Source organism: Micromesistius poutassou (assembly GCF_964030765.1).
Source record: "Micromesistius poutassou genome assembly, chromosome: 14".
Taxonomy (NCBI): domain Eukaryota; kingdom Metazoa; phylum Chordata; class Actinopteri; order Gadiformes; family Gadidae; genus Micromesistius; species Micromesistius poutassou.
In genome coordinates this window covers 19,009,134-19,034,662 of record NC_140284.1, presented here as the reverse complement: position 1 = coordinate 19,034,662, position 25,529 = coordinate 19,009,134, and the positions used below count along the sequence as shown (strand labels likewise).

General features: G+C 47.3%; 1 protein-coding gene across 1 annotated transcript in view; it reads right to left on the bottom strand.

Moving 5' to 3' along the window:
* pdia5 (protein disulfide isomerase family A, member 5) overlaps positions 1-19,871 on the bottom strand; it is a 38,290-nt gene extending 18,419 nt beyond the window's left edge. The window contains exons 1-10 of the mRNA XM_084478448.1: positions 19,776-19,871; positions 14,324-14,450; positions 12,392-12,479; positions 9,033-9,116; positions 8,777-8,822; positions 6,958-7,050; positions 5,660-5,720; positions 4,848-4,915; positions 3,204-3,295; positions 505-576 (exon numbers count right to left, since the gene is read on the bottom strand). Coding sequence (XP_084334574.1) covers positions 505-576; positions 3,204-3,295; positions 4,848-4,915; positions 5,660-5,720; positions 6,958-7,050; positions 8,777-8,822; positions 9,033-9,116; positions 12,392-12,479; positions 14,324-14,450; positions 19,776-19,841 — 797 coding nt within the window. The 5' untranslated portion in view covers positions 19,842-19,871. The remainder of the gene's footprint in view (positions 1-504; positions 577-3,203; positions 3,296-4,847; positions 4,916-5,659; positions 5,721-6,957; positions 7,051-8,776; positions 8,823-9,032; positions 9,117-12,391; positions 12,480-14,323; positions 14,451-19,775) is intronic.
* Positions 19,872-25,529: the final 5,658 nt, after the last annotated feature.

The window sequence follows — 25,529 nt, the reverse complement described above, 5'->3', positions numbered from 1 at the left end:
TTATTCCGCACCAGATGCCGTATGAAGTTGTTCCTAGGCAACGTCGGGGTGCCATTTCTTCCAAAACAAACCACTCGTGGTGGCGGTGGTCTTTGAAGCAGCCCATTACCCACGCCACGCTGCCTCCGAAGAATATTTTCACACCTGCTGTGTCATTGCCCCCACTCTCTCCACCACTACGCCCTCCGACCCCCCCACCCCCCCCACCTCTGGTTACTTTAAACTAACCACACGCACACCGCAGCAAATAGAGTTAAAACCTTTTTTGGAACACAACACAAGTACACAACCTTGCAAGTGGAACCCAACTAAACTGTGGGGAGTGTGGAGGGAGGGGGGGTAAACGATGCGTACGGTAGACGTGAGGCAGTTGGATAAGTGTCCAGGAGTGGGAGAGAAAGGGAGATAGATTGACATGGGAGAAGGAATCTAGATTATTTATAAATTGTCTTGACTGGGATTAGTTGGCCATTTTTGTTTGTGCCACAAAAAAATCCCACTCACTTCTTCATCCAATCAGCGATGTCCTTGGCTGTGGCACCGTAGTTCTCGTAGTGGTGGAGAAACTTCCCTTTCCTTAAAAACAAAAAAGGGGAACACAAGAACACAACAGATTTAAAACAGATGGCATAAGTGTGTAAATCTTAATCTTAAAGGGGACATATTATACCACCGTTACAAGCCCTTTTGAAAATGTGCCGCTTCTGACATCACAGGTGGGCGTGTCCACCTAGATGTGTGCTGATAGATCAGTCTACCAGCCTACCAACGGATAGCACACCTCTATCCAGCACACATCTAGGTGGACACGCCCACCTGTGATGTCAGAAGCGGCACATTTTCAAAACGGCTTGTAACGGCTAATCACACTCACACCTGGTGGTATATATATATGGATAATATGTCCCCTTTAATAAATGAATTAACTTGTCATCTTGGTGGCCCTTTTAGAATCAGTATCAAAAGATAGGGTAAGTACATGAACAACTTCTCCAGATGGGTTCACATGTTTTTTGAATTAATTTCTAAGTAGATTTACTTTACGTTAAAAGTTAAAAAGGGTATGTTGAAAAACATGAAGCAACTCAAGCAAAACCTTTCAACACCCTAGTTAGTAAACTTCTTAGTATTTCTTCTGTGATGCCACAGAAAGCTGGACCAAATTCAAAAGCGAAGTTGCTGACAGATATTAATAAAAAAGGTACAGATGGGAAGAGGACACGGCAATTTTTTCCCCAAAAAAATGTCATTAACCACCTTTTGGATAAACTGCCATCATATGGAGGCCCTTTTATTTGGCGTGTAAATGGAAATTGCAACACAGACAGGGTTTGAAAACGCCACACACAAAGAAATGAACGAAGAGAAAATATGACCTTGTGTGAACTGCAAAATAGGATTTAATCCTATTTTCCTCTGCTCCCTTCACATTTAATTCACCCCACAATTCAAACCACATGCTGCAGCAAAGTGTTGGCTGTGAGTCAAAGGTTAGCTTTGACCATTGTAAAGAAACATGACGCAACCCGCTGGACCCGTCGTGGAGCCTGGCCTCAGCGCGCTGGAGAGGACAGCAACAACAACAACAACAACAACAACGTCCAAAGGAAAACGGCACTTCAACTTGGGTTTGACAGCCTTGTTATTGGCAGCGGATTGTGATGTAACCGTCACGTTACTCTCCGTGTAGCGTCAGTCTGAGGGGCTCTGCTTGCAGAGGGTGAACCGGCGGGCTCCGGGGCCAGGCAGTCCGTGTCGTTAGTAAAGAGGGGGGCAGGATTAGAACGGGCTTCACAGCATGCCAAGATGCAAAGTGAACCTCAACAGCGATACATTATCGCACTTTTGGAGAAGAGATTGGGGGAGGGAGGGGGGGGGGGGGGGGGGGGGGGGGGGGGGGAGTAATCTCACGCATGCCACATTATGAGCTGACTCAGCATTTACGGGCCAAGTGCCCCGGCTAAGGCATTTCAAACTATCGCTCTGTGATTTACGATCGACTGTAAATGCACCTACTTTATCTCTCGTGCTGCAGAAACAGGAAAAAACTAAAACCAAAGAAAAACACTAAAACAATGTCTTACTTACAGTCCACTGAAACCTAAAATACAAATAAACTTCATTTGTTGGGTGGGCGTTTTGTTTTTTGTTGCATATGACAAAAAGGATGAAGCAAGGACACACACGCTAAAGTCAAGCCGTTTGTTTTCCTTATGAATCAGAGTCTGGGTTCCCAGCAGCTCCTTGAGGCTCCGGGGCCCGGAGGTAAAGCACCGTGGCTGCGGAGGAGGAGGAGGAGCCGGCCCCGCGGTCAGATACCCTCGGCGGGCGCTGCTAGCCGATGAGCTCCGGGTTAACCGTGGAGGGGAGCTCATTACGGCGGCTGGAGGAGGCTGGGGCCGTGACCGGCCAGGAGGGCCTGTGTTGGAAACGAGGAGCTGGCAGCCCAAACGCCCTGGATGTGCTCCACACGGGGCGTGTGTGTGTGTATGTGTCAGGTATTACAAGTTCCGTCCAAGTGTGTGTGTGTGTGTGTGTGTGTGTGTGTGTGTGTGTGTGTGTGTGTGTGTGTGTGTGTGTGTGTGTGTCCCCCTCCCCCTCCCACATACACACACCTCAGGTGTAATTAAAAGGCCAGGCAATAAACTTGTGTTTAATGTGAGGAGATAGGACACTGCGAGATTGGCGAGGAAGAGAGCCTTTCCTCTTCCCTCGACATTCACAACCTTGTAAATATCCCAACATGGCTGCGGGGATCATCCAGTATTGCTCAAGCATGTATCGTCCTCTGGGTATATGGCCGCAGGATTGTCAACAAGATTTTTATCTTTACAATTGGTGTTGTCGTTTGTGTGTGTGTTGTCGTGAGTGTGAGTGTGTGTACTAAACCCTTGATTAAACAGACAGTAGAGAGTCCAATCAAGCCAAAAAGAGCACAAGTCTCAGTAGGAAGACAGAACAGTGAATGTGTGCCAGCGTTGACAGGGAAGAAGTCATTTCAAACGTCTCTATCTGGGGAAGCTCAAAGCAGGACACATTCATGGTGGTTTTTTTGTTCATTGTATTCTGTCGAAGACACTCGAAAAAACTCATTGGTGCAAAGAGCAGCGTCTTGACAAACAAATAAGACGCAGTAAGAGCAGAGGTGTGTGCGTGCGTGCGTGCGTGCGTGCGTGCGTGTGTGTGTGTGTGTGTGCACTTACTCAAAGTAGCAGAAGGTGGGGTAGCCCTTGACGTTGTACTCCTGCTTGAGACCGTCAAAGTCGCTGGGATGCACGTTCATCCCCGCGAGCACCTGGAGGGAGGGGGCGGAGAGGGAGCAGACGTGACTCCAGCGCAGCAGCAGCAGCAGCAGCAGCAGCAGCTGCAGCAGCAGCAGCAGCAGCTGCAGCAGCAGCCCTGGCTCTGGTCCTCCTCAAAGAGGATCAGAGCTAAACAGGTCCGCAGTTCATCAGCGACATGTGGGAGACGAGGATCACCCCAGAGGAGCCACGCTGAAACACCAGCGCTTATGAAAAGACCTTATTGCTCCGCTGTTACCGTCTCAAACGTGTTACTCCCAGGTTCGATTTCCCGGGCCGCATGTTGGCCCAACGGAGGTGCAGGAGGACATCATTGCGCAGCAACACACACACACACACGCGTAATTACAAAAGGTGATTTTCCCTAAAGAGAGATAAGAACCCAACGCCGAAACCAATGTTTAGTTACATGTTAAGTAACATAGGGGAACGGTGTTTGACATGATTGCTTTAACCGCAGGCAACGCTCGGCAATTCTGCCGTCTCATAAGCCTTAATCAAACAGCAAAACTTCTCATTATCCTTCCATTCATTCCCCGCTTTGAAGGAACCGACTCGTGCCAATTACTGTGTGGCGTTCTCCGCCCGGCGGATCCCAGCGCGCGCCGGCTACGCACGCCCGCCTGTTTGCCAACGCCGAACCTTTTGTGTGCCTCTCCCATTGTGCCGCTGCCTCGCGCTCGCGTCTCCGCACAACTTGCCAGCGGCCCTTCCAGCAGGAAGGATAAAAAAATATATAAACGAAACCGAAATAGCCCGTTTTCTTTTTTTAAGTTTAATTTGTGGCCCACCGTCTGCTCAGAGCGAACGGGGGCCGGCACTACTTCCTGCGAGCCACTAAGTGTTTGGAAATTGCTTTTACCCGTCTGTCCTGAATGGTTAATTTCAACAAGAGGAAGCACGGGCCGTATACGTGTGGCGCTTTGACAGTAAGTGGCCAAAAAAGCCGCGCAATTGTATTACAGCAAGTGAAAATAAATAATAGTACCAACAACAACAGATAAATAAATAAATAAATAAGTAAGGAACCAACACCCCCAGACATCCATAATCCGGTACGGTTGTAACTAGTCTGAAATGAGAGCTGGGCTACATTCTGAGAGGCTCTTCTTCTCTCATTCTGAGAGGAGAAGTGGAGGTAATTACTCTACACAGATAATGTTGGCTCAAACATGCAGAGCGCGTTATTCCGACGAAGAGCTCAGACTACCAGTCGGAGTGGTCTGGGGGGCTCCTGTGGCTAGCTTAACTGTGCTCCCCATATGTTACACAAAGCCCGGTTCTGGAATGGGAGAGTGAGCGTTTGCCGGGGAATATGAAGTACCCTGGAACGATGCACACTGCAGAAGGGCCGGTGAAAAGGTATGTATTAAAGGTTTTAAACACTAGACTAATTCAAGTACGACCAGAGTCCCTCCTTGGGCAACTCAGGTCGAATTCAACCTTGACACACACACACACACACACACACACACACGCGCACACACACACACAGCTGGGCAAACAGCTGAATTGAAAGAGCTTACGCTCATTGGAAACACTTACGTATCTTCCCTTGGTCTCAGTGGCAGCCTGTTGGAATAGGGGCTGCATGCGTTTACACACGCCGCACCCTGCCACGGCAAACAGAGAAACAAACAGAACAACAGGGAGTTATATTAGTCATTCAGGACGCACTGATAGAAAACCAACGAGAGCAAAACACATCTGCAGGTGGAGACGTTTCTCATGTGTAACGACGCTGCAGGTATACACAGAAGGAACTTTAACTGCATTACAAACAATGACCAACGGGTCCATTTCTTATGAGGTGTCCAATTCCCACAATCTTACTGTTCAGGCACAACTGAGCCCCAGCTTCTAATCGATTAACCCCCGACAAACTCATGAGGTGGGTGTACAAAAATATTACTCATGCACTGGTTTTCCAACACAGGGATGTACGTTGTTTAGAATGCATTATGAGCCTGTAACACTTGATGGTTACTCTTTAAAACACGTTGGATGAAGTGTTATTCTATGTTTTTCTCAAGCAAAACAACACTACAACCTCCAGCTCAAGTTTGTGTAATCAAGATGTACAGTGGTGAACATTGATAAGGTGGGTGTCTGTCTGTCTGTCTGTCCTGTCTGTCTGTCTGTGTTCCCTGACTGGTGCTGCCTGCATAATGTTGACGCACTACCAATCATATTCTCCCCCCCAAAAAAGGTCTACAAACTGACACTTGGTTATTCCTGCGTTCTCTCTGTTGACCATGTAGCGGCCCTCGGTAATTCAGTGAATTACACAAAAACAAACGTGTACTGCTGGCTAAATGCATGAATACATAGATTAATAAAACACCAAAAGGTCTCACAGGGGGCGTAGAACATCATGAGCACCGGCCTCTCCTCCTTCTTCAGCAACTTCCTGAAGTCCTGAAAGAGAGAGAGAGAGTACAAAAGAGGGTGAGAGAGAAAGACAGTGGATAGGCGGATGGTGAAACGTGTTGAAATATATCCTCTATCACATTAGGGATGTGACTCCTCCCTGAGCCTCTTTGGCCCCATAACATGTCAATGTTACAGTCAGTCAGAGCTGCAGTATTTTTAATCAGTGTATTGATTCTAATCTCAGAAGGTCTAGAGGGCATCCATGCCAGGTAGAGAACTATGCCCTGTATTCACACAGAACCTTAGGTCATTAAATCAGACAAACCTTACTTGGCAGCCCTGAAGAAAACAAGTGCATCAAGCGGCTTTGGTGATCGCGAGTGCATTTATAATTGTCGAACAAGGACCGCTTCAACCCCACTGCCTGAATCGTGGGACTATTAGCGAACTACACGATCGCTGATCCACACTGCTGCTAATTCACCGCATGTCGGAGCATTTTAAGCACCGGCTTACATCAAATGCAGCATGCAGACCTTTGACAGCAAAGGGCTGTGCAGAAAGCCTTCTGGTCTGCTGTGGGAGCCGAGCGTGGCTGTACGCCCTCGTGAATTAACAGCATCCGCTCCAGATGGATCATCGTAATCGTCGGGGGACGCGACCAGCAACACCAAATAATATGGGAAACACACTGCTGTTATATAACCCAGAGCTCCCACTTCCCATCCACCAGCACTCCAAACACTCCACAGCTGATGCCCGGGGTTCGCCCCCACATTCCAACACACACACACACACACACACACACACACACACACACACACACACACACACACACACACACACACACACACACACACACACACACACACACACACACACACACACACACACACACTCACACTCACACTCGAGGGCACCTCCACGATCGGCTGATAATGAACCAACAACCTTTTAGTTGAGCAAGACCAGCTGCACTCCCTCCTCCTCCACTGTACTAGTCTCCCTGGAGACCACCAGTTTGGCTCCTTTATCTCCTCTAATTCTGCTCATTATTCGAGGATCCCGCTGTAGATAATCGTAACGACGGATGGGAAAAAAAACTAATGGAGGAAATGACCTTGGGCTGCTTAATGGAAGTTCTGGCCCTGATCATAATCTTCACCGTCCTCATCTTCATCCAATCACCGGCCATCACCTGGGCCTTTCATCACATCCTTTCCAGAACCACGTTTCCAGTGCTCCGCTGAGCACGAGCTGAAGAGGCTGCAGGCACACTTACTTTCTCCGTCTCGACGTGCACAATGTCCTTAGCCTCTGGGTTCTCCTCCCACAGCGCCGGCCCCGACGGATCCTTCAGGAACGCCACCATGGACTGGGGGGGGGGGGGGGGGACGCCACAGAAATGATCGGCAAATTACAACAAAATACATATTCTGTTATTTATCCTTACAAAAAACACAGTAAAAAGTGTCATCAGAAGGGACTGTCCTATCTCCACACACAATAAAACGACAATATAAACACTGAGCGAGCGCAGCGCGGAGGTAATCGCCGTCAACAGGTATCTCGTTCTCGTTCGCTGCGCTGCCGGAGTCAGCGGCGGGGGGGCGGGACTACGGGGGCTGACGCATGGCGACGCGTCCGTTCTCTAAGTGCCGCCTCCAGCACGCAGCGCCGGGGAACGCTAACGCTCCCTTAAATGTTTGATGACGGCCTGAGGAACACAACAGTGGACCATGTGTCTGTCGACAGAGGGGAACACAACGGTGGACCATGTGTCTGTCGACAGAGGGGAACACAACGGTGGACCATGTGTCTGTCGACAGAGGGGAACACAACAGTGGACCATGTGTCTGTCTGCAGAGGGGAACACAACAGTGGACCATGTGTCTGTCGGCAGAGGGGAACACAACAGTGGACCATGTGTCTGTCGGCAGAGGGGAACACAACGGTGGACCATGTGTCTGTCGGCAGAGGGGAACTCAACAGTGGACCATGTGTCTGTCGGCAACACAACAGTGGACCATGTGTCTGTCGGCAGAGGGGAACTCAACAGTGGACCATGTGTCTGTCGGCAACACAACAGTGGACCATGTGTCTGTCTGCAGAGGGGAACACAACGGTGGACCATGTGTCTGTCGGCAGAGGGGAACACAACGGTGGACCATGTGTCTGTCTGCAGAGGGGAACACAACGGTGGACCATGTGTCTGTCTGCAGAGGGGAACACAACAGTGGACCATGTGTCTGTCTGCAGAGGGGAACACAACAGTGGACCATGTGTCTGTCGGCAGAGGCGACGGTGGCGGGTCGGATCACTCGCTGTTACAAAGAGTGAATGTACACGACTGCAACGACTTTGGGGAGGACTTTTGGGGACAATAACTCGTCATGGGGCGGGGGGGCTGCAATCGTAATAGAAATGAACAAACGTCAATGGCGGAGGTGTACACCCGGGTGTAGGTTTTAGTTTTATCCATAATAAATCTGCATTATCTGGAGACCTTATCGTTCTTAAAAAGACCTTGAATCAATGCCGCTAACGGGCCGAATGAAAGTGATTTTATCTCAAGGAATGAATTAGTGGAACCAAAGTGCCGGTGTGGGGGGGGGGGGGGGGGGGGCGTCTGCCAACAGGGGTTAGCTTGTTTAAGCCCGGACGGAAAAACAACAAAGGAACCGATCCTAGTGAACGACTTAGTGGAACGTGAAGAGACAGAGGGGCGGGGCCACACAGGGTGAACCAGGGGAGAACCACCCGCCTGCCACTCAAACTAACTGAGGATATGAAGGGAGTGACAGAAGAAGAAGCTACGAGAGCAAGAGACAGAGACAGGGAGAGAGACAGAGAGACAGAACGAGAGACAGAGACAGAGAGAGAGAGAGAACGAGAGACAGAACGAGAGAGAGAGAGAGAGAGAGAGAGAGAGAGAGAGAGAGAGAGAGAGAGAGAGAGAGAGAGAGAGAGAGAGAGAGAGAGAGAGAGAGAGAGAGAGAGAGAGAGAGAGAGAGAGAGAGAGAGAGAGAGAGAGAGAACGAGAGACAGAGAGACAGAGAGAGAGAGACAGAGAGAGAGAGAGAAGACAGACCCCTTCTCACCTTGAACGTGGCCGGCCTGTTGTACTCCGTGTGGAACGAGCCGTCTCTGCAGGGAGGAGAGAGCGGGCACAATGCTCACATGTCAGGGGTTACTCGAGCAGCGCCGCTTCGGAACGCAACGGGCGTGGCCCGCGTTCCACAAGGCACTGGACCGTGAACGCCACTACGTCTTGACAGAAGAGAGTGTGTGTGTGTGTGTGTGTGTGTGTGTGTGTGTGTGTGTGTGTGTGTGTGTGTGTGTGTGTGTGTGTCTCACTTGTAATGCAGCAGCTCAGCCCCAACACCCTTCGAGCCTGGGTCCACCTTCACCTTCTTACACAGTTTGCGGCCCTCTGCATCCCTAAGACAGACAGACAGACAGACAGACAGACAGACAGACTTAGGGAAATGGGGGACCCCAACGACTGAGACATTGGCCCTGTCCCGTTTCTCCCCCCTTGTGACGGCCCTCAACAGTAAATCTTCCACTTCGTTTTAAGCCTGCATCGGACCTCACTACGTTTTGAGGGTTGATTATGAGGGCTAAATAGCACTCCCCCCTTAGCTCCCTACAGTGATGGGCCACCCTACCCCTACACGAGAACGCGCACAATCTAGGGTTAGGGCAAAGATCTAGGGTTAGGGGAGGGATTGGGACGGGGCCCAAGTCTTTCCAGAGCATGTTGGGTTGGGAGAGGTGGATTAAAAAATAAAAAATAAAAATAAAAATAAAAAAAAAGGTATTCAAAGCCTCCACCCTAATAGAAATTCTAAAAAAGGGAGGCTTTAAGGCTCATCATCACCCAAACACCAACTCATGTTGGCGTCTTTCTCAGGGAAGCGGAAAATGCTCTCAGTGTCATGCCTGGGGTCCGTTCCTCGGATGAGAGTGCATGTAGCTCGATGCGTGCGTGCGCGCGCACGTGTGTACACTTGCGTGTGCGCATGCGTGTTCGTGTTCACATGAGCACGGTGACAGACTGACAGTGTCCCGGGCTCTTCTCCGTGTGGCCAACGCCTTTTTCCGTTTGATGTACCAGCCCAGATGGCGCCCGTCGGGAGGGGGTGGTGGGGGAGCAGATGTGACCCCCCTGACACATCTTTGGGGGGACAGGACGCAGTCACCCGTTGGAGGAATGATTTGCCAACGGTAACTAATTCAAAGTGACGGCGGATGAAATATCTCTGTTAAAAACGACACGCGGGAACGAGACAGGCACCGGTGGTGCCCCCCCCCCCCGTGAACGAATCCAACGCCGCCTCTATTTCTAACCTGCATGCGCTTTGAAAATTCGCTCCATGTATATTCAACGATGCAAAGAGAATGCGCCTTCTGACTTTTGGGGTGAGAACACTCTTCACCCAAGGTCAGGGGTTTGGCAGCAAACAAAGAGCTGAGCTGCTCCTAATCAATCCTCTGTTCAGTAACAGCGAGGCGGTGGTGGGTGGCATCAGGCATAAGTCACTCACCGGTCAGCCACTGACTCACCGGGCGGGACAGACTAGGGTTTGATGACGCACACCATTAACAATGAAAGCCATAACTATTCCCTGACCAACCGCTGAGCAGCTTCTAAAACAAAAGAGAGTAGCACGACTCCCTCAGCGACTGGGCCTCTGACTGCAGGGCTAATCATTTCTATTCCAGGTACGAGAGCCCCCCCCCCGCCGCCAGTCAACCGGTGGATTCCCTGCATCTCCTCCATTGTGGGGCTTTAATGGATCGTTTGTCCCAAGAGGAGGGCTGACATCACAGGGTGAGTCAGCCTCACCGTGGCCTCGGCAGGGGGTCCGTGCTCACAGACGGAGGGCGGGGGATGTGCGAGGTGGGTAGAGGGAGAAGTTCAAGAAAAAAAAACATGAAAAAGAAGCGAAGAGACACAGCAAGAGAGAAGAGGTGAGGAAAGAGATGGGAGGTTGGTTGTGAAGGTGATTCAACCGGAGGCACGCGGCCAAGTCAGTGTTGTCCCACCTGCTGGGCGGCGATAGGGGACCAAGCACCAAGCGTCCAGAGAGGGAGATAAAGAGAGGGAGGGATGGAGCGGTCGCAGCACTGCTCCAACAGTTGAAAATGCCCCTCATGAAATACAGACATCCTTTTTGTTTCATTGGTTTATTTTGTTGTTATGGTTCATTGTTTTTATGGTTTATCTTAAAAATGCATTTATATGTATAGGGATTCTCCATTCTCAGTGCTACACCTCTTAAAAGATTATTGACAGGATTGTAAGGCTGAGAAAGAAAAGAGCGTGTTACTGCTTTACTATCAAGTAGGCTTGAAACCAGTTGGGTTTCAGTTGTATTTAATCACCCCCAGTCAACTGTGACCATGTGCAAAAGTTAGACGTAATTCATTCTTTTCCTATTCCTTCATTTCAAAGTTGCTCATCTACGAAAAAGTAAACCTGTAGGCTTCTGTCCAGTGGAGGGTGACTTGTCTTGGCCAGCACTCCAGGTCCAAGCCCGTTCAAAGAGAGTATCAACTCGCTTTTGGCATAGCGTCCAATTCTGCACACTTCTACCCTGCCCCTCTCCCTCTCTCCCACCCGGCGTCCCGCAGAGCCTGTAGCCGGAGCCATGTGTTGGACCTCTTCTCTGTGAGATCATGGCGAGGGACCCAACGGTGACGTGCTTCAAGACATAATCTGGTCTCCTATGGCGACATGCCCCCCCATTGTCAAACACAAGGGTTTCATCTGACAAATACACTGAAAAAGTCTGGAAACCCACTCAGCTAGGTTCCAACCCCAAACTCTGCTCCAATGTGCACAGGACCAGACACAAAGGACCGGAACAGTCCAAGGCAGCCTTTAACTAACCTGTTAACTAACCTGTTCTGAGGGTGTATTTTAAAGTCGTCCCATGGGGAGCGTGAAAGAAAGTCCATGGATGATCCGCGAGTAGAGAACGGGGAGACAGGGTGTCAGTGTCAGAGGAGGTTGGTTTGGCTGACAGGTATGCAGTACATACATACACAATAAACACATTTTTTGGTCTTAAAATGAAAGTGGCACTGACAGCACCATGACGGCCTGTCAGGTGGGGTAAACAACCAGTCAACATGGGATCACTTGGGAGTGAGGCGACAAAGTACTTTGTCGCCTGTGTTAATTAATTCTGTGTGCGTAGGGTGGGAGTTTGTCACGTGTCTGTCTAATAGGAACCTGCATTTTTGGGGAACAGTTTTGCTCCAGGCAGACATGGTCTGACACACAACCACTGTACACGGTGCCAGGGGACTGGACTGTAAGGGAGACGGCCATCACGCGCCTCATGTGGATGATCAGTGTTCACTTGGGCTGCCAGGGCAGGCAGAGATTGAAATACAACCAGGCAGAGAAATAAACAATCATTCAACCAGGATACAGGACAACACTATGACAGCTTCATTTGTCATGAGAATAGGTTTGCGTGCCTGCGCAAATAAGCAATGTGAAAACCCCATTTATCAAAATCGGGGAGAGGAAGGAGCGATCACTTAACGGCTGTGACTTTAAATCACCGGTGGATATCGGCCGGTGTTACCATGGCAGCGATTACCAGGTCCCCGCGGGCCACGCTGGGGGAGAAGCTACAGACTGAAGGCGCAAACCCTTTTCCCAACAAAAAAAACATCATCACCACCGTCTCACTTACCCGCAGTTGACCCAGGCGATGGTCCCCTGGCCCTTCACCGCCTGCGCCACGTCTGACAGCAGCTTGAGCTGGGGGTCCCCCGACGAACCTGCGCGCACACAGGACCCACTGTAGTCAGGGCCGCCCCACCGTCACAGAGACCCGCGATCCACCCGCTGGCCGACGACAACCCCGGGCCGCAGGTCCCCGGGGGTGTGGGCAGAAAAAAGGCAGGCGGGAGAGAAGTGGTGGTGGTGACGGGTGGGCGGCTGGGTGGGGGTGATTGGGTTACACTGTCGGCGCTCTAATTTGGTCAACAGGACGGACGTGGTAACAGTGAGCCGCTTCGGACTTGCGAGACGCGGCCTGGGGGGGGGACAGGTTTTGGTGGAAGCAATTTGACGGCGAGCTGAACACAAAGACTTGTTGATGATGTATTGATCCTCCGACCGGCTTTTACTGGTGATAGCCGTGGTATAGTCTCTAGTCTACGCTATGAAATACAACAAGTGATAGAAAACACATCGGCAGACAGAGTGCCGTAGGAGCGGTGCTGAGCACACTGTAATATAAACCTGAGTACAAACATAACGGAGCTCGCCGTGCCAAAAGCACTTAGAATCCGCCTGCTTTGGGGGAATATAGCATCATCACACAACTGTATATTAGAAACAGCAAAACATACCCACAGCAAGAACATAAGAACAAGAACATCATATCACTGCAGCAATGATTCTGAGGGCTACGGCAAAACAAACCTGAGCAGTCCTGTGAGGAGAATAAACATAAATGCAATATCTGAGTCCTTGTGTTAAACTATTTATTATATATTTTTTACGCCTCCTCCCACACTAATGCTGAATGTATAGAGAGAGAAGCGTTCCTCTGACCGAGGTTATATTAAGATTGGAGACAATGCCAGAACCCCTCAAGCTCCCGGCGCACACCCAGTTGGACGTAAAAACATCAGCCAGCTCTCTCTCTCTTTAGGGCCGTATATGAGGCGGCAGGGTATAGTTTTTGGACATCTAAAACAACCTTTTCTTTTCTTATGGGGTGATCATTGGTGATCAACGACCACCGACCAAAGAGGACTGCAACTGGGATTTCTGACTGACTTGGTAGACAATGTGCCAAACCGTCTGATTTCCACCCCCCCCCCCCCGATTGCCTGCTAATTGGCTGACTGGCTTATTGGGTATTATAACAGATGCTGGAAGGGAAGAGCAGGATGAGGGGCGTGCAGAGAAGCAGTACTAGTGTGGCAAAGGAAGAAAGGCGTCCGAGGGAGTCTGGCTGTTGCTGGAGAAGGGGCGCTACAGAGCACGGCGCTGCTAGCCAGCGATCGATAGCGCCCACCATTCAGCGTGGCAAGGCCTCATCCAATGACCTTACGCGGGCTAGCGTGGGCCATGAATAATAAAACTAATAAACCTGGTTGTGGAGTCGGGGGGCTGCTTACCAGAGAAATACAGTCGGACAAAATGAAGAATGCATTCAGTTAGGGCACATCCTCGCATCCTCGCTCAAGCTTGATGAAAAATGGAAATTAAATGCAGCGGTGGTGGTGGTGGTTGAAGAGGGTCATTTCCCTAATGGCCCTAAGGAAATGCTGTTTTGCAAGTCCATCTGACCGGGTTTTAATGTGGTTTGTGTTCTGCTAGTTGACTACAGTGGTTTGCGTTGTAGTTTGAACATCGTCCAACGCAACCGGTCGATTAACATAGAGGCTACCTGAATAGAATCACTTAACATCAACTGATGAGGAAACACGAATACATTAAAGACAAACATATAGAGTGGCAGATTAGTGCACCTTTAGGTTTGTGATTTTGATATATACAACATTGCTATATCACAATGAGCGTGACTTTTTTTGTAAATGACATTACTAGGGTTAAAAACAGCGTCCCCTTTCCACCAAGCCAATGAGACAATGAATGAACATCTCACCTGTCTTGGTGTAGAGCACAAGAACGTTGGTCCTGGTCCTCAGAAGCTTCTTGAAGTCTTTGTGATCGCTGACCTTCTCGATCAGAGGGGACACCTTCACCGCCTCCAGCACTGACGCCAGCCACACCTGGCAGAACCATAACACACCGAGGCATCAACGGCGTGGCACAGGTATGGAATGGGTACTTGTCTACATCCACGTTCGCAAATAGGTTCCCATCAGTGCACCGTCTCAGGGAGTTGTTTACGAATGTTGGCGCATATAAAAGCTCTACTCAAACACTTGGCCTAGTTATGGAGAGGGAACACGTTTTGATTTTAGGAATATAATTTCAATAGTACTGCTGGCAACCACGTTGCATTGGTTAAGGAATGTTGTAGCACCAGTCGTAATTGAGAAATGCAGAGAAGTGAGTTGAGGCAGAGCTGCAGGCCACAACTAACAACACTTCCATTCAGCTCAGTTAATTTGAAAGTAATAGGGGCCAAATCGCACTTGCAGCCCAGCCTACCTTCCTGCAATTTAGACACCGCAAGAGAATCCAATAACAATCTCAGCTCGTCAATTGGATTCACATGGATTGTTTTTTGCACAATTTGGGGTGAATTGCAACGTTTAACCCTTGCGTCCTTCTAGGTTTTGTACCCACATGTACAGTACTCAAGGACACGTTCACTTTTCTTTTGGTTGCATGTGTAATGAGAACGATCAGATTGTATGTCTCTGTATTTGTTGGAATGTGCCTTTGTTCAGTGAACCCCTTCCGGGGGATGTGTTCAAAGGCTGTTTTCCTGACCCCCCCCCCCCCCCCGGGGGGAAGATTGGAGAAGCCAGGGTTCCAACTGATAGGGCCCAGCCGCAAATCCCTCTTTATGACACCTTGAGGAGGATCAATCATCTGGTTAACAAACGCTTTAGTTTTATGGGGGGACAGCCGCTCTCAGAATCCTGACAGAAGTGTATAAGAACTATAAGAACTCTTTTAGCCAATGCTTCGGACTTCGGCTCGTTGATTCCCATGCTGAGGACTTCTCCTTGCGGAGCTCTTGGAGAGACGCAGGGAGGACTCCCATTTTAGGGAGTCCTTGGATCATTGTTTTTTTGTTGTATGGAGTATTCTTAGTTTGTTGTATCATTGTTTGTATGTTACTGTACCGTTATTACCCAAATATATGACCATAATTGTTATAATTTCGGAACTTGGGGTAACTCTTTATTCTGCCCAGTTTAGACAGTTGTGATTGACTTGGTTTCGGAATTTCCACCACAGTATGGATCTGAAATGAATTCACTTTTGGGGACATTACGTGATTTGACCAATCTCTTACCATGGGGGATCTGTGTAACATATGCTGGAGTCACAGTCAAGGTGTATAAAGTAAAGAAGGATCTCCCTCTACATCTCAGTCTCCCACAGAGATCTGAATTAGACACACAGCACTGTTCATTGGCGGACGATGAGTGATGTCACCTGGAATGAATATGTGCACCTGTCGGGCTTATTTTCTCATTTCCAATTTCCCACAGGGTGTCCCTCTGAGTGTGTGTGTGTGTGTGTGTGTGTGTGTGTGTGTGTGTGTGTGTGTGTGTGTGTGTGTGTGTGTGTGTGTGTGTGTGACTGGAATATAAAGATACTGCCTCTTGCTCATTGGGGACATTTTTAATTAACATGAAGGTAAAAAAAAAAAAAAGGTCAAGAAAAACTATGGCAGTATCTACTTTGGCAAAAGTAGATACTAAAAGTGAAAGGGCAAAGATACAGGTGAAAAAAAAATCCCAATGTCCAATTATTAATTTCTCCCATCTACATTCTGTGAATGCGTGTCCGAATACATTTAATTGTGACAATGAGGGGTACTCTGCACACCTTACTGTGTGGCTTTAGAGGGGTTCAAAACGGTATTTCAAGGTTTGGCTCAATCATACGGCTGCCAGATGAAACAAGCTTCAGTAGGCGGCAGTGGGATGGAAGGACATCCAGCCCTGGCTTTGAGGGTTTCTTTTTGAAGCAGGGCAGGAGAGGAACACGTAGGATATAGCAGACACGCACTAACGTAATTTCAGTGGGAAAAGTCAATCTGAATATTTATGGCACTGCGGGATGAATAAGATGACACGAGTCTCTCCCGTTCTCCCCTCTTCGATGTGATAGGCTGAAGCAGTGCTAACTACGAGCTCCCGTAGTGGATAATGACGCTGGGTAGGTTTGGATGACCTGGGGAGTGACTTGATGCCATTATAAATTCTACCACTCAAGCAAGCACTCTTGGGCACAAATAAGAAAGAAAAGAACAATTATTAAAATATAATTATTAATAAACTATTTCACCTCAGACCATCTCAAGGTTGTAACATGTGGTTGGCTTTTTTATATACTTAATAATACAGATTGTATTATAACACACATACAGTGTGGTAAGACTGACTGCAACAAACATCTTGAGTGTGAATAGAAAAAGTTAATGCAAATAAGATTAAAATAGAAACGTATTCGTCAATATCTTGAGATGGTTTTGGATATGATGACATAACGTGGATAACTTGAATGTGCCTAACAGCGTGTGCCTGCCTTCGTGCTGACAAGCAGCCAATACCTACAAAACCTGATTCCAAAGGTTTCATTGCACCAGACATCTTACGCACTTTCATGGGGGGTATGCAGATTATATTGCGTTTGTGTTGTAGGGTCTTAACACAATTGGACAATTTGTAGTCATATTCATATAACAACAATGACCCAGGAAAATGGTACTTACATTGCAATTATTGAACGTGCCAAGGAACTACAACATTTACTGCATTCCAAAGTGAAATACATTGGCCTGCTCTCCTAACTTGACTGCTCAACCTAACTGCAACTTAAGAAAACACATGCAAATAGACAAAACCCAAGCAAATGAAGAAAACATCTTCAATATGACAACGAACCACTACAACCTAAGAAGACGCTAATGGCCAAAGAACAAGCCATTTAAGAAAACATCAATTTGTGCACTAATCTGCCACTCTGTATGTTTGTCTTTTTTAAATACCAAACAACAATGGAACTGTTTCCCAGGACACTTAAAAGTGATGAACACAACTGGACAGGCTTCTGGAGGCTGCCACGCTTTGAGATTACATCATTTAAGTCGGCTGTCTGTCGGTGGTGTTGGGAGTGTGGTTTATTCAAACATTGTGATGGCATGATTCACATGTTATTTCTCTGCCCATACGTGTTCATCACTCTAGTGCCCTCTGGAAGCACTTCTGTTATCGGTCGGTAATCCCGGTGCATTTTTGCAATTCATTTTCAGAATTTGCATAGGTTTTCGAAATGCGTTGTCAAATTGATGAAAAATGTTATCCTTATTTGGTTGCGTTTCATCTATTTGCATGTGGTTTCTTCACTTACATTATATTGAGCTCTCACTGTACAAATTACAGCATCATATTTTTGTACCATCATCCTTTACACATAAACGTGTTGTTTGGCAGAAGTATTAAGGATTCAGTCACATACATTATCATGAGTATAAGCTAAAATAATAACCAATCTGGTTCTAAGGAAATATAAATGACAGCCAGCAATCTCAGGTGAAAGATAAGTGAAGTAAAAGGTCTCTTGTGCACGCAAGCACGCAGAAGGCTTGCAATTGATTTATGAAAACCGGCAGAAAATGAGACACTTAGGACGTTATAAAATTGTTCATACTTAAGACCCTCCACAGCAGTAGGCAGACATTGCCTGACTGCTTCAGCCATCAGTCAACAGTCTGCTCCTGCCTAAAGGCTCAGACACAGAAGCTCTTAGCCTTTACCCCCTCCCTCGGTTGTGGCACTGTACGCAGAATGTTCCGATTTAAATGTTTAAATGTTACTTGTTAAATGTCAAACGTGCAAGTGGCCTGAGCTCCGTTTTACAGTCAAACCACAAACGAAACCAAGTAAATGTTAACCGCCACATGCAAAAGTCCAGGTGTCATAACGAGAAAATAACGTTTTCTGCTGTCTATTGCAATCAATGAACCCATAGCCCGGCTATAGTTGTGTTTTAGGAAATGACATCACATTGGAAGCACAAAACCAATAGACAAAGAGGTACACAGATACATCATATTTCCTTCTCTCAACCCGATGCTTGCCGAAAAGCACAGGGTGTCTAGCTCGCTCGCCCATAGCCTCCATCTGCTGTGACGAAATTTGCTTAAAAAATGGCAGCCAGGTTGAGGATTGTCTAGGTAGCACTGAATCAGCATTAGTGATGTTACTGTTTGTCAAGCATTTTTCCATTTCCGACTAATGAGCCATTCATCGTTGTTAACATCGTTCATTGTGTGAGTGCCGATGTGTGTGAGTGAGTGAGTGAGTGAGTGTGTGTGTGCGTGGATACCCAGATATTATTTGATAGTTTTGCTTGTTTTTTTATAATGAGGGTGAAATAATGACGGTGGACGAGAACCGGGAAAATCAAGACTTCACCCCCCCTCTCTGGACCACTATCTCCCCCTCTGTACATCTCTGCCTAATGGATCAGCACCCTCGCCTGACGTTTACAGGGGCCCTGGTGGGATACTAGGAAATGGAACAGGGCATTGAGAGAGGAAAAAAAGAGGGAAGGAGAAATAAGACCAACACCACACCTCTGTTTGCCTACCTTCCTCAACAGGATGTAGAGCAGGAATAATGACACACAGCAGCAGTGAAACTAATGCCTGTGTGTAAAACGGTTTGGGCTATGTCATGCACAAATGATTGCTAGACTGCATCGCACGTTGCTTATAATCTTCATAAGACATAAAGCATGTACTTCTTAATGGTAGGCCTACGTTCACGTACACTAGAGAAGCCTACACCCACCACCAGTGACCAAGCTTTTTTACAGTCCACAAAACTTAAACAGCACATTGGATGAGCTTCAACAGTTCGGCGAAATGTTCCATCAGTGAGTGTATGTAATCAAGTAAGTGGTCCCTGTGCCATTTATTATTGGGTAGATTACACAGCGAACTACTACTAAATCCCAGTCTACCGTCAACGTGCTCATGGCCAAGGTATGCAGACGCATCCATTTCTCCTGAATGTACCATGTAACCATGTACCATGTAACCATGTATGGCTCATTCGGGAGGGAGCCTTTGCCTCTGTTGTGTACACATATGTGAGCATTTAGCAGAATGCAGCTAAAAGCATGCAATTAATCCAATGTCGGAGCTCGGTGAATACGATCATCGCATGCTAGACAACGCATTCAATTTGGGACGCATGATTCATTGATCTAATCAGTGCATTGGCCAAGTTTGGTCTTTCCATTAGAACGGCCAAAAGCTGTCAACTTTGCCTCCTGCGTGAATTGGGCGGACGGGGTGAATTTGTATTTCAGACTCTGAAACACTCCACACAGCGAATAAGTCAGACGATCGACATTTCTACACACACACACAATGGACATAATGCGTTATTTGGACTCACCAGCAATACCAGTATGAACATTTTTGCCTCCCTCACCGGACTACCGTAGCGGTTCCTAGAGGCCATGATGCCGTTGCCACGTCTGGATACGCGTGCGCAGTCCACTTTCTCCGTACTCTGTGGAAGGAGCGCAAAGCTTCTTAGGAGTTGTAGTCCATCCGAGTCGATACGTTTTATTTCCATAGAAAAGAGACCAGCTAACGTGTGGAATTCAATTTCTTATATTCTAAGTAATGTAGTCCTGTATTATATCGTTTTCCTTACATGTAGGCCTACTATTTATATGAATAGTATTTTTAATCCCGCTTTGTAAATGCTTTGTTATTACACTGATTTTGATTGGTCGCTACGTTTTTCTTTAAAGTCGCTCCTTCAGGACTTTCGACTTCGTGTGTTCGAAGGCAACACGCAGGTCTACGCACTGAACATCAACATAGGCTGGATGAACCATGGTTTTACGGGTCGTATCACGTAACATAAAGCGCACTTAAATAAACTCGTGGCGTTTGTTTTTGCTGTTTTAGGTCGCTAATGTATTATTTATAAAATAATAATAATTAAAAAAAACATAGTAGTGTATTTAACTGTCGGTATGCCATGGTACCCAGCATCCCAGACACCGAGGAAACAGGGGCGTCGTGCAGCGGCAGAAACACACAGATTACCGCCACTAGTCCACCTGCTCATTCCTCCATTAATCATAATTAATGTTCTTTTGTTAAGAACGGCCATTCCGACCAGTCCCCCCCAGCTGCACTCTGGGGCGTCCTCGTGCACGTCCTCGTGAGCGAATGTAACTGCCCCGCGCACCCCTATCCCGGCGCGTTGCGACCGTCCTGGTAGTATCGCCCGCCTCGCGCCGAGCAGCGCGCGTTGTTCTCCGCAGGTCGCTGTGAGAGAGACGTCGGCTCCTCAGGATACAACACTTTGTTTTGAAGACAGCACGTCGATAACTGAGGGCAGGCGTGCGTTTTTCCCCCCTTTGGTATTTCAGCTCATTTGGAAATAGGAAGATACTTTAAGGTAAATTAAAATACTTTTTTATTGCGAATTGTTGTTACCATGCTATGGCAAAAGCGACGGGACTTTGACTTGTGAATGTTGTCCAGCAGGTTTTTAACTGTTATCCTCTTACATTTAGACGGATTGGTGTTGTCTATCGGGTCTGATTATTGTGTGTTTGCATAATAATTTCGAGAGCATGTTTGAATTGCACAAAGAATAGCCTGGACACTGGTTTATCAGAAGGTGCAATGGATTTATCCGCCTAAATAGGAAATTTCAAGTCTTCTCGGGCTTTTCCTTCTGCGGTTCTGGAAACAATAGACTGTTTTGTGTGTAGTCCGTGATAACGTGCCGCTGGTTGTATTTATTCCCCTTTGCCTCTATGGTTATTTGAGGTGTGTTTTGGTCATTTCCCCCAGATGAGAGTGAGCATAATTCCGAGCAGTTTCCAGCTCCTTTATGCCCACCGAGCTTTACTTTCTGCTCACGTTCCGTCCCAGGATCAGAGGCATGTGCGGATAGCAGGGGCTGTCCAGCCGGCCACATTACCCCTGGTTCAAACTTACTTACTGGATGTGAGGCTTTTTTATTTGAAACCCTGTGTGCCATGGCAGGATGGAGAGGGGTTTGGGGTGCAAACCCCAAAGAAAAGGTTTCACATTAGCTCGGGTAGTTCAATGATTTTGCTGCGAGCTCTGGTGTTGGCTATGGAGCTCTTGAGTCCAGCCTGAGAGGTTTCATTAATTGTGTTTAATAGCCCCAGAGCCTTCCTGTGGTTGTGAGTCTACTGTAGGCCTAACGTGTTTTAATAAGCAAAGTAGAGCCGAGAATAGTCGAGTCGTTGTCGTAATGACTCGAAGCGTTTAGTTTAAAATCAAGAATCTGTCTTTCACGCGCTGAACGACGCGCGACTCTTCGGACTTATCGCATAGGCCTTCGTGTTGTCATCCTTACGATTCATGTCTTCTTTAGTGGATTTGAAACGAAAACACAATGCATGTGCTAAAGTAGTATTTTATTATTTTAAAGCTTAATTTTGAGTATTTTTTTCTCTTCATGTTATATCTATCAATCGGAATCAGGACTGAGGAACAAAGACATATCGAAGAAGAATCACGTCTAATAAGTAAGAGTGATAATAATCCAATTAAATCGAATAATTTAATATTTAATTGTGAGAAAAAAGTTTTGAACGAAACGTTCCCACAGTATGTTCCCAGGGAGCAACAGAGGGCAGCATTGTGCAGCGCGGATCCGCTTTAATAACACCGTGGCAGGTGCTATTGATGCTGTGCATCATTTATCCTTTACTTTATGACCTTTCACTCCAACGGGGACTATACTATTATAGATTCAGCAAAAGCGATGGCTGCATCCATTAATAATTTAACCAAATACGGTTTTTGAGGATAAATCATGATCATGACTGGATCAATGATGTCTGTGTGTAGGCTTGTTGGAATAAAATATACACTGGTTAACAGAATGGCACAGCAAGCAAATGAGGTGTGATATTGCCTTGAGGGAAGTTGGTTTGAATGATTTCCACATTTAAAAGTAGTATGGTCAGTGTGTTTTCAGTAAAACAAATTATCAATTTATCTTCGCCAACAGCTTTTCCCCTCCAGGGCATTTTCACTGAAAATATTTTCAAATCCGATTTGACCTATAGCATTTAGTCATGGTTTTGTTTTGCACACATTTGACCTTCAATCAAAAGTTGCTATTCTGTATTAGTTTCAAAACAAATTTCAGCCTTATTACTTTTGTATTTTCCACCAAATTCCCCACTGTGCTCCACATCTTTCTCTAAAAATATGAAACATTTACCAGTAGGTTATAATGATACTGATGATTTGGTTGTCAAACCTTTAAACATGTTTTTACTGGGTAGGAAAGTGTCTTTGGCTTGAGTTAGAAGTTGACCAATATTGCGTCCATATTGTTCATCCTTTCTGTGTGGACTGCCATATAGACTAGTGAGGTTATTGTCAAAACATTCATCATGAGAACCCCACCCCTCTTTGTCCACTAATATTCATATATTCATACATTCACACATAGGTTTTGTTTTGCTTAAATGCTTGTCTTATGCACCATTAACGCTTTTGTTATCCAAAAGATGTTGTAGTTTCCTGGGCCAATCCATTCAAATGGAAAATGCGGTTTTCATCTTTGATGAACTTATGAGGGCCCTTGACAGGTCCCTACAGGGGGGGGAGGACCATCATCATCACTGAAACATCATCTCATAGCAAAAGAGTCTCCTTCAGTCCCCCCTCCCACCCTTCAACCCCCCTCCAAGTGCCCCTCTCTTTTATCTCGCCTCTCTCCCCGTTCCTCTGTTGTCTCTCTCTGGTTGTCACAGAGTCAGAAAGTATGCATGTTCTTTGGCAACGTGCAGGGTGTTCCCAAGTCAAGGCAAAGTGATAACTCACATTATGGGATTAAATGAGGAACAAGGAGGTGGTGGAAAAAACGTAAAGGCGGCTTCCTTACAGTTTTCCGATGATGCACATGGTGAAACGATGCGCCGTATGAATTATTTCGGTTGCGGTGGCATCATGTGAGTGAGACAGCCGACATGAAAGTTTAATCCCCACAGAACCCGAGCCTACAGTGTGGAAATGGGAACTTTACCCCCATCAGATGTACAGCATCCCGGGGGACTTGGACAGGTGTTCACCTTGGCCGACTGGGTGGGTCTGTGTACGTGTGTTATTACGTGTAGTAGTAGTGTTGGTGAACCAGTGTGTTGAACCCTTAGGTCAAGGCCAGCGTCTGCCACCCTGCTGCTGACAGCAAGCCCACCAGCATATAGGCTGTCTTGAATGACGGAAAAACCCATGGATTCTGCAGTTGTAGCTTTCCACTCGGCTAATCCATCCCCGGACACGAGCGCTGTTCCGTCAGCGCTGCCACGTGGAACCTTTTTGTCCGTCTCATCCGGACACATGTCCGAGAGACCACTCACGACAGCATGTTGTGCATGCAAGGCCTTTACTACCTGGGGGGGGAAACGGGGCAAACATGTGCTGGGAGGCGTTGTGTGGTTGCAGTGTGCGCTCCGACTGCAGTGCATGGCTGTGTGCTGCACAACGAGTGGAGCGTGGTCCCGCCTCGCTTTCGGTCTCAGCTTTGTTGGGGCTGTGGGCCGTGCGAGAGCGACAGTGAGGGAGAGAGATTTACACTTTTAAAGTGGTCGCGGGCAGGATTCACATGGTAATTAGGTCAGCGCAGAAAAACAATCGGCATGCCTTTAAAGAAGAAATGCAGTGTGTATGTGTGTTTGTATCTGTGTGTGTGTGTGTGTGTGTGTGTGTGTAGCTGTGTTTGTGTTTGTGTTTGTGTGTGTGTATGTGTGTGTGTCTGTGTGTATGTGTATACATGCATTTTTAATATGTCTAGTGAAATAATGCAAGATAACGAGGAAGAGAGTTAGTTGGAGATACAGTGGAAAAGAATGAGAGAGAAATAGGATGCCATTAGTGTATATATATATATATTTTTTGTATTTTCTTTATTCAGAAACACCGCAGACCCAAGTGAATATATCTCCGTTGAGTTAATATAATGCCAGATTTAATAATAGCTTAAGGCACACTGACTCGCAGTGGCACCGCTCATACCTCAATGATATACTGTGGTTTGGATTCAAAGGGAGCGCAACAAGTCTCACCATTGTGTTACCTGAATGTGTTTATATAGCCCCCTGCATGGTGATCCATTACACACATTTTCCATTCACTCTCACTTAAATCAGACCCATATAAACCCATAAACATCTGAGACTTTATTCATTCTTTATTTGGCAGAAGAAGTGTTCTTGAGGCAAAAAGAATGGGGAAGGTTTTTCAAAAGTAAAACTGCTGAACTAGCTTGACCAATGAGCTGTCCTCTGTCCCCCCCTTACAAGTTACTTGATCTTAAACCTGTCTTTGGCTTTCCAACAAATCTCCATTTAATGCTATACACAAGTCTATTGTGGTAAACAGTGTAAGGCAGTCAACAGAGGTTGTAATGTAGACTTATCTGCGGCGTATCTTTCTTTGTGTTTTCTGGGTCAGGTGGCAGCTGTAGGAGCCAAGCCCGGCCAGCCAGTGGAGCCGCAAATGAATAATTCCTGAATGTGTGTCTGGGTTACGTTGTTCGCTCTCTCAGGAGCTGTGTGGTGTGACCGACCGCCTTTGTGCACTGCACGCCAAAGTGCTCTTGGCATGGTCCCGCGTACACCGCGCGTCTGTCTGTCAGTCTGTCTGTGACCCGGTCTCCAGCCACGCAACCCGCCGCATAAATCGCGCGGCTGTGAAATCTGATAGGAAGTCGGCGGCGCGGCGCGGCGTAGCCTGTACCGTCGGCGGCCGCCGCTAATTAATGTTTGATACGGCCCAACAGCCTCAATTTGTCTGGAGCCTTATCTCGGCTGTCCTTGTGTGTTCCCCCCTCCTCCTCCTTCCGCTGTTATTACCTCGGTGTGAGGATGAGGGATGGACATTATAAAAAATAAGAGGACAATGGCCAAGCCTGGAAACCGAATATGCAATTATGTGTCAGGTGGAAGGAATAGGTTGTGGAGTGACGTGGAGCTCAAGTGTTTCCATTACCTGTAATAATGGAGTCTGCTCTGTGTGAAAGTCAAACAGGCCACCGGCCACCGCCCAATGACGATCAGCGTAAGCATGTGTGTATGTGTATAGTGTGTGTGTATAAGCTGTGCATGGGCTCCTTGCTCTGGTCACTCAGGACACA